We start from the raw sequence: 17,298 nt of genomic DNA, 5'->3' as shown, positions 1-17,298 counted from the left end.
GGGGTTGAAGATCTCGTGGACTGGGGCCTCTGCCAGGCGTTCCCAGCGCACCCTCACGATACATTTAGGTGCAACTGGTCTGTCCAGCATCCTCCCCCGCCACCTGATCCAACTCACCACCAGGTGGTGATCAGTTGACAGCTCAGCTCCTCTTTTCACCCGAGTGTCCATAACATACGGTTGCAGATCTGGTAATGTGATTACAAAATCAATCATCGACCTGCGACCTAGGGTGTCCTGGTGCCATGTGCACTTATGGACATTCTTATGCTTTGTATCTAACATGAATGCACTGGGAAGGACTCAGAGTTCAATATCTTGCCCAAGGATATCTTGGCATGCAGAGTAGGGTAGAGTAGGGTGCATTTTTCCTGTGTGGACCCCACGCATATGCTAACTCCCTAAATTAGCATTTAATCATCAAAGCTTTTCTGTAACCCCTGAGCAAACCTTATGACAAGTGTTAAGAATGGAAAGGGATCATCTCCTGTGGGCTGTTTATGTGCACCATGTCAATCCTTTGATCATGTCTAGAACACTGCTGGCCTTATCTCTGTTACACAAGTAGCTTTTTGGGATTTAGACATAAACTCTACAGCAACATGAGCAGATGCAGCTTTTTTGCAGAAAAGTTATAAACTGGACATTAACGGTATCAAGTTGTGGATTTTGCAAACTTATTTTTCAGATGAATCACTATTCATTTCTATAAAATCTATTCACATTGTCACTGAAAATGTGCAGCTGTAAAAATTATAATTTTTTTTTATGTACAAGTGAAAATCTAGTGGCATTAGATAACCTGTCACATTCATCAGTCTCTGCATCTCTCTTCACAGATTTTATGCTGCTGAAATCTGTATTGCTTTGAACTTCCTACATGAAAAGGGCATCATCTACCGTGATCTGAAGCTGGACAATGTTCTCTTGGACCATGACGGACACATCAAGCTCACAGACTACGGCATGTGCAAGGTAAGACATGTATTGATTCATTTTTGTACACTATGTGGGCAACTGATGTACTATAATCAATAATGCAGTAGGTCAGTATTGACTGGAAGGTCTAACATAGTTTTTATTTTTTATTTTTTTAACTTTACCATTCATACACACATTGCATATACAGTATCTCTGCAAAGGCTGTTGTCTCTTTCCTCTTCTTTCTCTTCCTCCTCTTCCACAACATCTTAGGAGGGGATCAGACCAGGTGATACCACCAGTACTTTCTGTGGAACTCCAAACTACATAGCGCCAGAGATCCTGAGAGGAGAGGACTATGGTAAGTATAGGAGCAGTGTTAAGTGTTATTTAGTTTTTGGTGGCCAGTTCTCAGCCTCAGTTTATGATTTATTGATAGGTTTTGAGTATAATGCAGCTACCAAATGCAGAACTGAACAGGCTATTCATGTCACACCCAATCTGAATGTGATTTGATGTTCCTCCTAGGCTTCAGTGTGGACTGGTGGGCCCTGGGCGTGCTGATGTTTGAGATGATGGCTGGGAGGTCCCCATTTGACATCATTACTGACAATCCTGACATGAACACGGAGGAGTACCTCTTTCAGGGTGAGACAGAGTAGTGATTGATACCTGTGAACTACAATGTATCAGTGAACTGAGATTGAAAGCATTGCACATGTGGTTTCCCAAGAAGTGCTGCTGCTTGTACCAAACATTATTTTATCTTTTAAAGCATAAAGCATTCCTTTGCTTTATGAAAACAAAAATGACAAAAACTTTTGAAAACGAATGTAAACTCCAAATAGAAATGTACCTGAGTGTCCCCTAGAAAAGGTAGGTGCCATAGGTGTCTTTGCCTTGATGTCTTTATGAATTTTCCCATGTGACCAGTGACTATTAGACTAAAGTGTTGTTGAAGGAAATATTGAGGCTTCACTGTTTTTTTTTTTTTTTGTAATCTTCATCTGTTGGACCATAAATATTTAATATTCTATTTCATTTCCTCAAGCTATAAAGAGCCATTCAGTATATGGCGTTTTATAGTGGAATTATTTTTTTCATGGCAAAGAGGGACTTCATTCATCTGATCACTCTTCATAACATTCTGGAGTATATGCAAATTAACACCATAAAAACTGAAGCAGTAAACTTTGTGAAAACCAATACTTGTGTCATTCTCAAAACATCTGGCCATGACTGTAATATGTGTGAACAAGAATTGATGTACTTCTGCACACACATGCACTGATGCATGATCATGCCAAATAATCACACTGAGGCTTCTGGAAACACAGCTCTTATTCTAAGTATAAATGTTAGATTTACTGTGGAGAGTTGTGAGCATGTTTTCTATTGTTGGAACACTGTCATAATCATAATTCTGACAGTATAAGGAGGTCTAAATCTGATGGCAAAGCATCAAGTATAGAATGAGCTGGGGTGCTGTTTTATCTGAATTTTCTCATCATCTGTTAGAAGAAAATAAGTAAAAGTTTGTATCTTGTTCATTTGTAAAATAGGGGGTGGGGCAACAACAAATTCAGTCAATCAGGTGAATTTAAAAAAAAATGGCAGCACAACTCTTTTATTAAATCAAAACTAGTGCAATACACAGAAAAAACTCAGAGAAGCTGCATGGTCATCTGGCAAAACTATTCAAGTTTCACAGCATCACTCCTCTCATGAATACATGCCCGTAGGTGATGCATTGGTCACAGAATTTTCATCCAATTTTCATGCAGTTTACTTTATTACAAATGCAAGAAATGTATTTATGATACAAGAATATTATTTATTTTTCAATTTGTGGGTTAGCTAGAGGAGCATGTTCACCTCTTCTCTACTGCATTCCTCACCCTATCGCTAAGGGAGAGGCCAGCCACCCTTTGGAAGAAGCTCATTTCTGCCGCTTGTATTTGTGAGCTCGTTCTTTTGGTCACTACCCAAAGCTCATGACCATAGCATCAGCATCACTGTAGATGCAGCCCCAGTCCATCTGTCAATCTCCTGCTCCCTCCTCCCATCACTCGCGAGCAAGACCCCGAGATACTTAAATTCCTCCACGTGGGTCAGCAACTCGTCCCTTAACCGGAGTGGGTACTCCACCCTTTTCCTGCTGAGGACCATGGCCTCAGACTTAGAGGTGCTAATTCTCATGCCAGTTGCTTCACGCTCAGCTGCAAACTGTTTGACTGTGAACTGGAGGCCACCACCTGATGAAACGAACATGACTGCGTCATCTGCAAAAAGCATAGATGAGATTCAGACAACCAAGACAGTCCTCCAGAGCCTTCAGGAAGTCAGGGCAAATCTCATCCACCCCAGGGGCCCTGCCAACAAGGAGTTGTTTAACCACCTCAGTGACCTCACCCCCAGTGATAGGCAAGTCAGCCCCCTCATCCCCAGACTCTGCTTCCACTACAGAAGGCGTATCGGTGGGATTAAGGAGGTCCTTGAAGTATTCCTTAGACCACTTGTCTATAGCCTCAGTTGAAGTTGGCAGCACCCCACCTGCACTATATAATCTGTGTGATTAGAGCACTGCTTTCCCCTCTTGAGTCACCTGACGGTTTGCCAGAATTGTTTTGATGCTATCTGAATGTCTTTTTTCATGGCCTCACTGAACAAGCTTTTGCTTCGGCAACCATCAGAGCCGCGTTCAGCTTGGCCTGCCAGTACCCGTCAGCTGCCTCTGGAGTCCCACAGGCTAACCAAGCCCGATAAGACTCCTTCAGCTTGATGGCTCCCTTCACCTCTGGTGACCACCATCTGGTTTGGGGATTACCACCACAACAGGCACCAACCACCTTGCAGCCACAGCTCTGAGCAGCAGCCTCAACAATGGAGGTGCGAAACATGGTCCATTTGGACTCGATGTCCTCAGCCTCCCTCGGAATGCTGTCGAAGTCCAGCCGGAGGAGGGAGTTGAAGATCTCGTGGACTGGGGCCTCTGCCAGGCGTTTCCAGCACACCCTCATGATACGTTTAGGTGCACTGGGTGTGTCCAGCTTCCTCCTCCGCCACCTGATCCAACTCACCACCAGGTGGTGATCAGTTGACAGCTCAGCTCCTCTCTTCACCTGAGTGTCCAGAACATACGGCCGCAGATCTGATGATACGATTACAAAATTGATCATTGACCTGCGACCTAGGGTGTCCTGGTGCCACGTGCACTTATGGACATCCTTATGTTCAAACATGGTGTTCATTATGGACAAACTGTGGTTTGCACAGAAGTCCAATATCAAAACACCATTTGGGTTCAGATCAAGCAAGCCTTTCCTCCCAATCACACCGCTCCAGGTCTCACTGTCATTGCCCCGTAGGATGATGGAGTCACCGGCCGGATGGAGCACCCTCGAGCACCCCACCCAGCAACTCCAAGAAGGGTGGGTACTCTGAAATGACATTTGGCGCATAAGCACAAACAAAAACAAACTACAGTCAGGACCGTTTCCCCAGCCCGAAGGCGCAGGGAAGCAACCCTGTCATTCACTGGTGAAAACTTCAACGTATAGGCAAGCAAGCTGAGGGGATACAAGAATACCCACCTCAGCTCACCGCCTCTCACTGAGAGCAGCTCCTCTCCAGGAGACTGGTTCCAGAGCCCAGGCCATGCCTTGAAGTTAGCCCGACTATATCTTGCTGGTATCTCTCAGCCCCACACACTAGCTCAGGCTATTATTTAATTCTAATTAAACTTTAATTTGTTAATTATTTATTTTGAATTAACATGCCAAATTCTGTCTTTCCAAGTGGAACAAAATAATTTCCTTTAAGAGACTGATATTCTTTTTATTATTATTCAACACCATCCAGCAGTGCACTTGGTCATCCAATAAAGTTGTTGCAAATACATGTTCCTGGTAGATGACTTAAAAAAAAAAAGTAACAAGTGCATTTCAGCTGTTTTTTCCAGAGTTGTGAGTCCTCCCTATTGTATCACTTAAATCTGTTACTGGTACTGGAAGGAATATACTCTCATCATCACGATGCTGTTTTCATTCTAATTGCTTGTTTACAGCAATCCTCAGGTGCTCATTAGAAGTGAAATACATGTTGACAACAGTCAAAATACCCACTTACTAAATAAAGCTTTACACAACTTAAAAGTTGCTTTCTAACAACTGTAAGATGCCCAGATGAAGTGATCCAGAGTCAGTTTGTGTAAAGGTCACAGGTCATAAATTATCACATGCAGAGAGAATAAAATGTTCCATCACTGCATCCTGCTTTACAATGCCGTAACTTCCACAAAGATTTTACAGTGACTGAAATCTAATCTTAAACTCAGTGGGATGGCTAGTTAAAGAACTAGAAGTCAGCAGAAAATAAACTGCATGTGATTGCACCTTTATGATACAGAAACCTCAGTAATTTCTGTCCTCCTACTTGCATGTGTTTCCTCGAGCCATATGGCCTTCTTACATAGCACACCCCTTTCTATCACCTCCCTGTCTTACGCAGCCACCCACACTGTCCTCTGTGACAGAAATTCCTCCATATTACAGTGTGACACATTATGTCATAGCTATGACTGTTAGGACCATAGTGCGACACCATGGCCAGCATCTGCCACCAGTACCATTCTCCTGGCAGCCTTGCCGGTAGGGCAGCAGGTTCCTGGATGAACGCCTGCCAATGGAAACCAACCCTTTCGCTATAGGAGCCACTCAACCATATGTCACCTAGCTAGACCCTGAGCCAGGCCCTACTTTGGGTATCAGTGCACCGCATGCCAACCCCAGCGCTTTAGATAGACATCCAAAGACTGACAAAGACTGATTCAGTGGGAGAATGGTTTTCACATCAAACATGTACAAGAACTGAAATATAATGGTAAAACTGTTTGATCAACAGTTGATCAATGTGAGGGTGTGATGATAACACTGTTGCCGCTGAGAAATAAAGGTCACACTTGACCAAGTGTAATCCTAGTGCTGGTCCCAAGCCCAGATAAATGGGGAGAGTTGCTTCAGGAAGGTCATCCTGCCAAGTCAAACATACAGATCATCAAGAATGAGTATTCCATACTGGATTGGTTGGGACCTGGGTTAACAACTGCATCTGGGGCTGTTGGCCAAGGGGTGCAAGTGGAAACTGTGCCACTGTTGGCTGAACACAGAGGAAGAGGAGGGGAGAAGGCAAGTTAGGAGGCAGCAAGAGAGAAAAAAAGGTAGGAGTGTGGAGGTGAGAGTAGGGACTTTACATGTAGGGACTATGGCTGATAAAGGGGGAGAGCTAGCTGATATGATGGAGAGGAGGAAGGCAGATATGTATGAGGACAGCAAGACGGCAGTAATTACATGGTAAGAGTGACAGGTGAGTAACAGAGGTGTGCAACTAGAGCAGGGGTGTCCAAACTACTGCCTGTGGGCCAAACATGGTCCAAGCTCAGATTTTATATGGCCCGCGCGTCGTGTCCATACACGTGTTACTTTTGGCCCTCCGGCCCAAGCAATGCATACAACTCAGCATTAACTCTTTTTAACTCATGGAGGCAGTGTTGTGTAACAGAAGTGTGCGACCTGCTTCAAAACCTCAAAAAGATTGAATGATTAACCATTCACAGCCCATGCTGTGTGATGCCATGTGCCTTGGGTGGGGGTCATAGGGGACACACAGTGTTGCCAACTTAGTGACTTTTCAGAACCCCTAGTAAGTTTTTTTTTTCTCACAAAAAGCGACTAGTGAGAAATTTAGTGACTGTTTCCGGCGACTTTTAGAGACTTTCTGAAATAGCCCAGAAAGCTGAAATCCTCCACCGATGTCCCTTTCTGTGTACATGCAGCATTTTTGTTAACTGAAATAAATAAAAACGATAATTAAAAGGAAAAAACGATAACTAACTGAAACCATATCGTGGGTCTACAAAACTAAAACATTTTCATGTTTGTCAGTTTATTTAAACGCCTTGTGGACTGAAATCCTTTTTTTTCCGCTCTAGCAGTTCTAGCTGGGAGGGCCATGTGGCACCTCACTGTGTGTGTCTGTGTGTGTGTGTGTGTGTGTGTGTGTGTGTGTGTGTGTGTGTGTGTGTGTGTGTGTCTCTGCTCACAGCGCTGGTCTTCAAAGTAATTCCAGCAGTCTCTGTCGCATATGGGGTTTCTTTTAGTACGATAGTGAGAAGTGAGTGTCTTGATATGGCTGATGAAAAAATTTGCGGAGCATTTCTCAAGTGGAAAAACCAGCACGGTGGCGCAGTGGTTAGCACTGCTGCCTCACAGTTAGAATAACATCTGGAAGGTCTGGGTTCAATTCCACCTTTGCCCAGGCCTCTCCCTCTCTCTGTGTGGAGTTTGCATTTCTTCCGGGTACTCCGGTTTCCTCCCACATTCCAAAGACATGCACTTACTGGGGTTAGGTTAATTGGCTATACTAAATTGCCCATAGGTGTGAATGTGAGTGTGAAAGGTTGTTTGTCTCTCTGTGGCTAAGGAAGCTGATCTAAACCTATGCAGTGACCTGACGTGCACCTCTGGAGAAATGTAACTACACATCGGGTCCACGCAGTGTTTGAATTCATCAGTGAGAGAATAACAATCAGGAATAATAGTCAAAGCAATATAAGGACTCACAAATGTCAACAAATTCCTGGAGGGAGACTGCTGAATGGATGTGAGGGAATGAATAAAGTGAAAGAACAGGGACAAATATGTTTGTAGCCAAAAACTGACCACAAAGATTGATGACCAAGGAGGGGAAAATGTCCCAGCTGGCACTGCATAGAAAACACAGGTACGTGACCACAAGGTAATTAACACACATAATCCAGCTACACAAGCATAAATGCAGCAACAACCTCGGCCACTTGTGGAGGTTGTTGTACATCGGCCCCGCAAAGACCCTGCAAGTCTAATTAGCAAGCATCTGACCAAGCTAGCTTTCTGAGCCGGTCCGATAGAGAACCCACATTGTGTGGTGGATAACATCAGGATGCAGCTGGATTTGAGCTTTGATTCCTTCAAAGAGTTCAGCTTGTTTTTGTCAAACATTCGCTGTGTTCTGATGTTACACACCACATGTAGGTGGTGTTAATCTACTACACTGATGCTGAAGTTTATTGGGAGTTTATTGTAGAGTTTACTGGGTTTTGGAGTTTGTTTTTCTTTGTTTCTCCCTGTTGAGGTTCATGTGTGTTCTTAGTATTACACATATTTAGCACGTAATGCTGCTGTCTGGTGAACAGGTGGTTGTTGAATATAATTTTTTAAACTGTATCTGTGTCGAGTTTTTATTACACACTCTTGAACCTTGAATCTTGCACCTGACAAAGTATGAAAACCTAAAATTAACAAAAACTAAACTTAAACTAAGCATTAAACCAAATATAAAAACTAATAAAAACAAGCAAAACCACTCTGAAAACTAACTAAAACTAACTGAATTAGAGAAAAAAGTTAAAACGTAATAAAACTAAACTGTAATGTAAAATCCAAAATGATTATAACCCTGGTGCAAACAAAGCAGTATACAGCAGTTAGCGCTGGTGAGTTCAACGATCATTTTTGGGATTTTGCTGCTGTTTGACCCTGATGATGCTCCACCTCACCTGCAGATGGAGCTGACTGAGCTTCAGTGTGACAGTGACACCAGCAGCTGTCGCTTGCCTTTTTACAGGCGCCAAAAAGTGATTTTTGGTATTTGCCAAAAAAAAAAAACATTTTCTGTATTTAAACTGGTGTAAATGCCTTTTTGACCTATAATCTGTCAAACATATCTCTCATGAATGATATCAATTAATTTTGAGTGAGAAAGAACACTCCTGTCACAGGTAGAAGCTGCAGTCACATTTTGGCAAAGTGGCTTTTATGTATTCTCATTTATCAGGAAAAAAAACCTAATTTTTCAGAGAGATCTGACCGAGGGGGCAGCAGAAGCTGCAACAAATATAACATCACAGCTCTATAAAGATAGTTGATGTGGCCAAAAAGGACCGGGTTGATTATAATGTAGATACAATAACACAGTCATAAAGATACTTTCAAAACAGGTCATGTAAGCGCCATTTATATTTACTTCATGATTTACCGAGGTAACATTTTTGATGCACATTCTTAATTTCATGTTTGAAAATGTTTTAATTTTTGTTTCAGTTTATTTGGAAAGTCTCAACAGGAAGTTGAACTTTAATGTGAAAGTTTTGTGTGTAAAAATAAAAAAGTGGATGGTGGGGCCACACGATGGTTTTACTGACGAACCGACACGTTCAAACAGTTGCTGCCCCGAATTCAAAGACTTCTCACTGACACCAAGTGCTTGCTCAGAGGAGGTCGTCTGATTGTTGGGGTTTCCTCTGTATTATTGTGCGCTCTTTACCTTACAGTATAAAGCGCCATGGGGTGACTGTTGTTGTGATTGGGCCCTATATAAATAAAACTGAATTGACGGAGAAAATGGTAAAAACATTTTATTTTCTTTTATCGTTATTTTGTTATTAATGAAAGCCATTGTCAATTTATTTCTTTATTTCACTTTAATTTTTCATTTTCCAGAATTTTTTTTTGTCTTCTTTTTTTCCATCCCCACTGTCATCATTTTTTGATAAGCTATTGTTATTGTATTTTTTCATGGCTCTTGTGTCTTTCTGTCTAAAACTTTCCTTGTACTAATTCAGAATATTCACGAATCCAAAATAATAGTTTATAGAGACAGTCCTAAGCCAATCAGAAGAAAGTTGGCTTAAGGGAGGTGACAGAGCTAAAACAGCTTGTTTAAAACAGTGGAGGAACTGAAGGCCTGCACCAAGGCCCAGTATAAGATAAATAAAGATTATTTTGGGCATGAACACAACAGGACGACTTTAATTTTTCACGTCAAATGTACAATTACAAACATCAGTGGCAGGAGCTCACACCTCGAAGTCCACTTTATTGTCAATTCTTCAGTATGTGCAGGACATGCGCAGGACTGAAATGTTCTTTCCCCTGACCCACAGCGTGCAACTAGAATAAATCAAAAGTAAAAATAAAATAGAGAGGGATAAAATATGCTTAAAATTGTAGCTTTAGAACAACCTTTGTAGCTGCAGTGTGGATCGGTGGGACACACAAACACAGGTCTCCAAAGACATTAGCAGGCTAAGATCACATTTGGTTCCAACTCTTCTTTTCTTTTTCCAAAATTTCTTTTTGGTGATGTCCAAATAACTTGTGTTATTTGGAGAAAGTGGATCTCAGATGTGGAGTATTCGTGTATAGTATTCACATTACCTTCAGATGTTAAAAAAATGAAGCGAGGAATCTGTGAAGCAGTTCTACATCCTTGGATTTAGGTTTTGAGGGAAAAACTGTTTTTCACTACATTTTGTTCTCTTTAGCTGTGGGAGTCTCAAGGCTATTAGCAGACCACAAAAAGTGTGAGAGAGAGGGAGAAGAGAATAGTGTCCTCTGTATCTCCGCCCTTTCTCTGACTCCCACGCAGCAGACATGGTCACCCACAGGCAGATTGGACTGTGAATCATTCTCCTCCCTATCACGATTGTCCTTTTAATTGTCTCTCTCTCTTTTGTTGCTGTCCTTCTTTTTGCCAACAGTTATTCTTGAGAAGCCCATTCGGATCCCAAGGTCTCTGTCAGTGAAAGCTGCCAGCGTGCTCAAGGGCTTTCTAAACAAGGTGAGACAGTCCACTCTCATAAGCCCTCTTTCTCCCTCTGTGTCTGCATGCACTCTGTGGCTCACTCAAAGCAGCATGTGTGGAGTCATGGCCAAGAACATGACCTGTGTTATGGTGTAGGCCTCTGTATTTAGTTCTGACTGCCTCAGTGTATGGCTGCTCCTCTGTTATTTTAGTAGTTACAGAGTAGACCTTAGTTACCCAACAAAAGATCCACATGAGGGTTTCTCAGCCTCAGTGTCAGGATCATGCTTGATCGCTTGATATGGAAGAACAAGAATGTAGATTGCTGTTTCTATGACACTAATTGTTTCTTTTCATTGGAAGTGAAAGTGTCAAATTGGCGTGGCAGTAATCAAACTATTGCTGTGATAAGCAGCATGAACAGTTGTCTTCTGTCACACACAGCAGGAATTAGTCCACCTCAGATGCATTCTTATGACTACAAATGTGGTTTAGGTTAGGGATAGGTAGACACAGCACAGATGACACCCATTTGATAGCAGTGAATGCACCAAAGTATTAGCTGAACTATTCACACAAACACCCAATCCTATATTTCAATAAGGAGAGATCATTTGGAAAAGTTGAACATTATTTATTGATATACAGAATTCAATAAATCTATTTGGTGGTTAGACTCCAAAAACAGAATCCCAGTGATGATAGGAATTAGCCTGACAAATGGTAAATGGACTAGCTCTCATATAGCGCTTTTCTACTCAGAGCACTCAAAGCGCTTATACAACACGTTTTACATTTACCCATGCACACCCATTCATACAAGCACTTCCATATTAACTAAGCTTAAGTGCTTTAATTATCTAAAATTCACACACATTCAAACTCCGACGGTTGCGTCGGAGAGCAACTTGGGGTTAAGTACCTTGCCCAAGGATACATTGGCATGTACAGTAGCCTGGAGTAGCCAGGAATCGAACCTGCAACTTAGAATCACCAATTAACCTAACTCCATGCGTGTCTTTGGACTTTGGGAGGAAGTCGAAGTACCTGGAAAGAACCCATGCAGACAACACACACACCTGCTGCCAGAAGTAATAATAATGCTAGACAATGAATGTTAATCCCAGACAAATGAAACAAATTCTCTTTGGAGCCCCTGAAAGGTCGTGAAGAGTTTTGTTTCTTTTTTTTTAATTTTTTTGAGGGCTTACATCTGCATTTTCTCTGACGCACGGAGAAAAGTCAAGCTGTATTATGATACTGTAGCATGTATTATAGTACACCACCACTGATTGTGAGCAAAGTGAGGGGTGTGAACATCAAAGCAACTGAAAACACCCAGATGTGAGGCCTTGGGAGAACTTTTCATGAGGGATCATTTAATTATTTTAATCTAAAATGCTTTGGTTGCTATGAACAGAATAACCACAGAAGAAATTTCTTTTGACCACGTGACCCACAAAATATTTAATTTGGTATAGGCAGAACTGCAGCCTACAAATAGGATTTGATGGTTGGTGATTGTAGTTTTTGCCCCACCCCTCTGCTGTGATTGGATGATGGGATAAAAAGTGAGTATGATGAATGCAGCATTTTACTATGGGAAATTTTTTAAACAAGAAAAACACCATGCTCATGAGTCAAAGGACACTCAGGGCTTCTTACCATAGCATACCACTTTATTTGTAAAGCACTTTTAAAAACAACAGGGCTGACCAAACTGCTGTACAATTACATCACACATAAAAGACCAAAACAGCTCAAAAGGCAATGAGATACAGAAATAAAGCAAAGGTGTAAGAGATTACAGATTAGATAGATTCTTGGTACTGATAGTATTTTAGCATCTTTAAAAAATACAGTGCTCTCATTACATATGATTAAGCACCACTGATTTATAAAGATATCTATAAGGAACTATTTATCATCTCAATGTGCAAAGTATACAATTCCTTTTTTTGAATTTTTTTTTCATGTTCAGAGAAGAATATACAACATTTCAGAAACACTTGGTTTAGATTTAATAAGAATATGAATGTGAAGACTAAGAAAAGTAAAATAGCAGCTGCTGCCTGCTGTGCATCTTTTATAGCCACAGGATAGTCATGGATAGCAGCAAAGAGAGAGAGACAGAAATGCTATTTATTTCAGTAATAATAGTAGTTCACTGTACTGATAGAAAATATGTTCAATTTTGAAACTAAAATCTCCTTAATTTTGTGAAACCAAAAATACCCCTGCGGCCCTGAACAGGATTAAGCGGAAGAGGATGGATGGATGGATGGATGGATGGATGGATGGAGAAAACAATGAAAAAAATTTGATTCTTTATATACATCATGAGCCTTTCCTGAAAAAATCAAAAACACATTGTGGATTTTGTAATAAAAATCAAATCACTGGTCACCTTTTCATCATTTTAATTTATATCCCCAACAACATTGCCAGAAATAACAGAGCACTTCATTATATTCATTTATTATTTAGTTTGATTATTTTTTTGTTCTTTGTTTTTATCTTGAGTTACCTTAAAGTGGAGAAAGTTTGAGATTGAGCTCAAACTTCAATGGTGATGGCGAGTATTGGTAAATGGACTGGTTCTTACATAGCGCTTTTCTCCTCTACATTGAGCACTCAAAGCTCTTTATACAACATGCCTCACACACATTCATACAAGCACTTCTTTCTATGCCTAAGTGCTTTCTAGCTAACATTCACACACATTCATACTCCAGTGTACACATCAGAGAGCAAAAAGTATCCTGAAATGTATCCTGATACTTTGGCATGCAGATTGGAGCTGTCAGGGATCGAACCACCAATCTTCCAATTAGTAGATGATGTCCTCGACCTCGTGTGTCACCCCAGTATTGCATCCATATTGGTATTCCAGCTGTGGCATTTGTATTTGGAAGTTGCTACTGTGAATCCACAACTCTCCTTGCAAGTTAAACAAGCCATCTTTAGGCTGCAATAATGTCATTATCTATAGTTCATAATATCATCCAAAGACTCCAATAATCTGGAGAAATCTCTGTGTGCAAGGGACAAGGTTAAAATCCAGTATTGATTACCCGTAATCTATAGGTCCTCAGGGCCCTGCATTTAAAAACAGGCACGATTCTGTCATGGAAATCACTGCATGAGCTCAGGAACACTTCTAGAAATCCTTGTCTGTGAACACAGTTCACTGTGCCATCCATAAATGCGTGTTAAAACTCTATCATGCAGAGAAGAAGCCATATGTGAACATGATTCAGAAGTGCCACCATCTACTCGGAGTCAAAGCTCATTTAAAGTGGAATGAGGGAAAGTGAAAAGTGTTCTGTGTTCAGACAAAATAATTTTTTTTGGAAAACATGGAGTGAAGAGAGGGACAATCTGGCTTTCTATTAGCAGTCAGTTTAAAAGTCTGCATCTCTGATGGTATGGGGGTGCATCTGGAAAGGTACTATTAACGCTGAAAGGTAAAGGGATGGGACCACATACTGTATGCTCCCATCCATGACATCTTTTTCAGGAAAAGCCCTTGCATATTTCAGCAAGACAATGCTAAACCACATAGAGCATCTATAACAGCGGCATGGCTTCGTAGTAGAAGAATTCAGGTGCTGAACTACATGTAGTTTACCTGCAGTCCAGACCTTTCACCAACTGAAAACATTTGACACAAAAACATTATGAAACAAAAAATACGACATCGAAGACTCAAACTGTTGAGCAGCTAGAATCCTATATCAGACAAGAACGAGGCGACAAAAGTCCAGCAGCTGGTCTCCTCAGTTCCCAGACATTTATGGACTGTTGTTAAAAGAAGAGTGGATGCTACGTCGTAGTAAACATGGCCCTGTCCCAGCTTTTTAGACATGTTGTTGCCATCAAATTCAAAATGTCCTTTTTTTCCCCCTTAAAATGTTACATTTCCTCAGTTTAAGGTTTCACTTTCCTCTGCTGTGACTAAAATATGGATTTATGTGTATGTAAATCATTGCATTTTGTTTTTATTAATATTTTACATAGCATCCCAACTTTTTTGGAAATGGAGTTATATGGGACTCAAGAATAAAAATTCCATATTAGGCTTTGCCAAAAACAATCTAAACAAATAGTGCTGGGCACAGCAAACCCTGCCCCTGGCAGACATTTTAGCTGATTTGAACACTGTCCGTGTAACAAACGTGTCACTCTCCAAACACTAAATCACCAAGATAACACATGGATCCTATTGTCCATGCCCATAATTTCCCTTGACCTTTACCTTGAGGTCAAGGTCGCAGAGATTCAAATTCTTCTAAGATTTTTAGTAGCTGCATCTATGGTGTGAATTTGAACATCCTACGTCACATCATGCTTGAGTTACCGAATTCACAAAACTTTCAGAAAAACTTAACCTTTGACCTTGACCCAATTATGACAAAAAATTTAATCAGGTGATCTTGGAGTCACTGGCCATATTGTTGTCATGTTTGTAGGTGCTGGCCTTTCTATGTTCCTCTTTTCTCTATTTTCCCCTCACCCCTCAACTAGGACATGACTGCTCCTCCCTGTCCCTGGTACTGGTACAGGTCTCTTTCTGTTAAAAGGGACTTCACTTTTCAAGGTCCTGTCCCAAAGTCCTACCCATAGGGAATCATTTGATTGTTGACGTTCTCTCTCTAATAGTGTAGGGTACGTATCTTATAGTGTAAGTGGCTTGAGACAGCTGTTTTTGTGATCTAAAACTATATAAATAATTTTGAATAGAAATTGAATTAAATTGAAGAAGAAAGTAGAAAAGCCATGTAAATTGTGATGGTATGGGCCTGTATGGATTACAGTGCTTGCAGTAATTGCTGTTTGTTGATAATGTGTCAGATATTGATATTGATCTGGTCCGTTAATTAGCAAAGGGGTTGCAGTAGAGGGCCACCAATGAGACCCCCCCCGCCCAAAAACAGGAATGGTTTTACAGGTGGGGGCCACTGACATTTTCCCCTCCTCACCTTTCCAGTTTATTCACTAGCTTTGCATTTGGCTAGGGTCAGAGTCTCTACTCATAGCTTGAGACAATACCTGGACTGGATACCTGGATGGCACATCAGTAGGTGCCATCCACCTACTGTAGGTGCCAGAAAGTTTGCTGTGTCTGTCAGCACACTCAAGAGCATAGATGAGATTCCAGGAGCCAGGCAGTTACTCTGGGAGAGCTGGACAGGGACACAGAAGGTCCTTAACCCATCAGCAGGACCTGATGTCCTCTATTGGGCCCTGTGCTCACTTTCTGGCACTGTGAAGCCTTATTGGCATTTTCTACAATACACCTGAACTGGCAGGTCCACTGCTGGCACCCTGTGCTTTTCACAGATGCGAGCAGGTTCACCTTGAGCACATGTGACAGATATGAAATATTCTGGAGAAGCCATGGAGAACGTTATGCTGCCTGTAACATCATTCAGCATGACCGGTTTGGTGGTAGGTCAGTGACGGCCTGGGTAGACATATCCATGGACACAGATTTCTACAAGCTAGGCAACGGCACCCTGACTGCCATCAGGTATCGGGATGAAATCCTTAGACTCACTGTCAAACCCTACGCTGGTGCAGTACAAACAAATAACTGAACACAGCTGCCGTCAAGCCCAGTAACCATATACTGTGTCTGTAGACTGTTTTGTCTCCAAGCACTATGGTTCTTGCTGAGGACATTTTACCCTTTTGGTTAAAACTCAGCAGTGATGGTGTAAAATGATTAAATGAATTAAACACAAAACCGTGGTGGCCGTTGTAAAAGTCTCAGTTACACGGATGTTTTCTGTGGGTACATTTGCAAAACAGCGAGTATAGCTGTTTCATGTTTTCAATTTTCTGTCTGTTTAAACCGCTATATGTCATTACCATAATTATTCTGATGAACAGAGCACACCGCTTAAGGAGTCAGTGAGGGTCTGTACACATGTACACATAGATGTGTCGTACTTGATGAAATACGACAGTATTTATATTGTCGTCAATGCAGTTGTTTCATGTACAGAATAACATTTAAGTTATAATAATTGCAACACTTTTCATCTTCCTACATAGTCCCCTAGGGGTTTATTACAGTATATGTACTACAGTAGCTCCTATTTATGTTCTTTACCGGCTGCTTTGGTTCCAACAGGATCCCAAGGAGCGGCTGGGTTGCCAGGTCCAGACAGGCTTCACAGACATCAAGTCACACACTTTTTTCCGCAGTATAGACTGGGAACAGGTAAGAGCTGACTGAGCAAAATCTGATTGAAAATACATTGTTGTGTATAAAAGCTGTTTCAATTTACATTGTTAACACTAAACATCCCAGAAAATAAACAGTGTAGTCTTTCAAAATATATGGACTCAATGCCTGAAAAGGAGCAGGAAGGGGAAAAAAATGTTACCTGCAGTCTTCTAGTAAATCATCTGCTACTACTGCTGTTGTAAGTCGGCATGTTTAACTGATTTCACACAGAAAGTAATACCATGGAGCCCTTAGGCGATTGTTGTAGGCTTTTGAAAACTGCTGATCACAGCATCTTGTTAAATAATCTGCGTTCTGTGGGTTTTTTATGTTTTTATGAACTGGTTTACTGCTAATCTCATTCTCGCCTTTGGTTTCAAATCAATTCCCCAGATGGTTAAAGTATTTTTTCTCAAGGATCAATATAAGGCCTACTGCTATGTGAATATTTCTTTCTCAGGGCAATAATGTGAATCTTTTTGATACAAGGATTACAGTGATATCACAGAATCCTGTTGTAT

The 17,298-nt window shown here is 41.2% G+C and overlaps 1 protein-coding gene across 1 annotated transcript in view; it reads left to right on the top strand.

The window, feature by feature from the left end:
- Positions 1-17,298, top strand: part of prkcz (protein kinase C, zeta) — a 178,615-nt gene that overhangs the window by 125,800 nt on the left and 35,517 nt on the right. The window contains exons 11-15 of the mRNA XM_030732648.1: positions 840-975; positions 1,195-1,282; positions 1,450-1,569; positions 10,499-10,578; positions 16,682-16,771. Of these exons, the coding sequence (XP_030588508.1) occupies positions 840-975; positions 1,195-1,282; positions 1,450-1,569; positions 10,499-10,578; positions 16,682-16,771 (514 nt within the window). The remainder of the gene's footprint in view (positions 1-839; positions 976-1,194; positions 1,283-1,449; positions 1,570-10,498; positions 10,579-16,681; positions 16,772-17,298) is intronic.

This window comes from Archocentrus centrarchus, chromosome 7 (assembly GCF_007364275.1).
Source record: "Archocentrus centrarchus isolate MPI-CPG fArcCen1 chromosome 7, fArcCen1, whole genome shotgun sequence".
NCBI classification, from domain to species: Eukaryota; Metazoa; Chordata; class Actinopteri; order Cichliformes; family Cichlidae; genus Archocentrus; species Archocentrus centrarchus.
The sequence above is the reverse complement of the archived record's forward strand: the minus strand, read 5'-3'. Positions and strand labels throughout refer to the sequence as shown.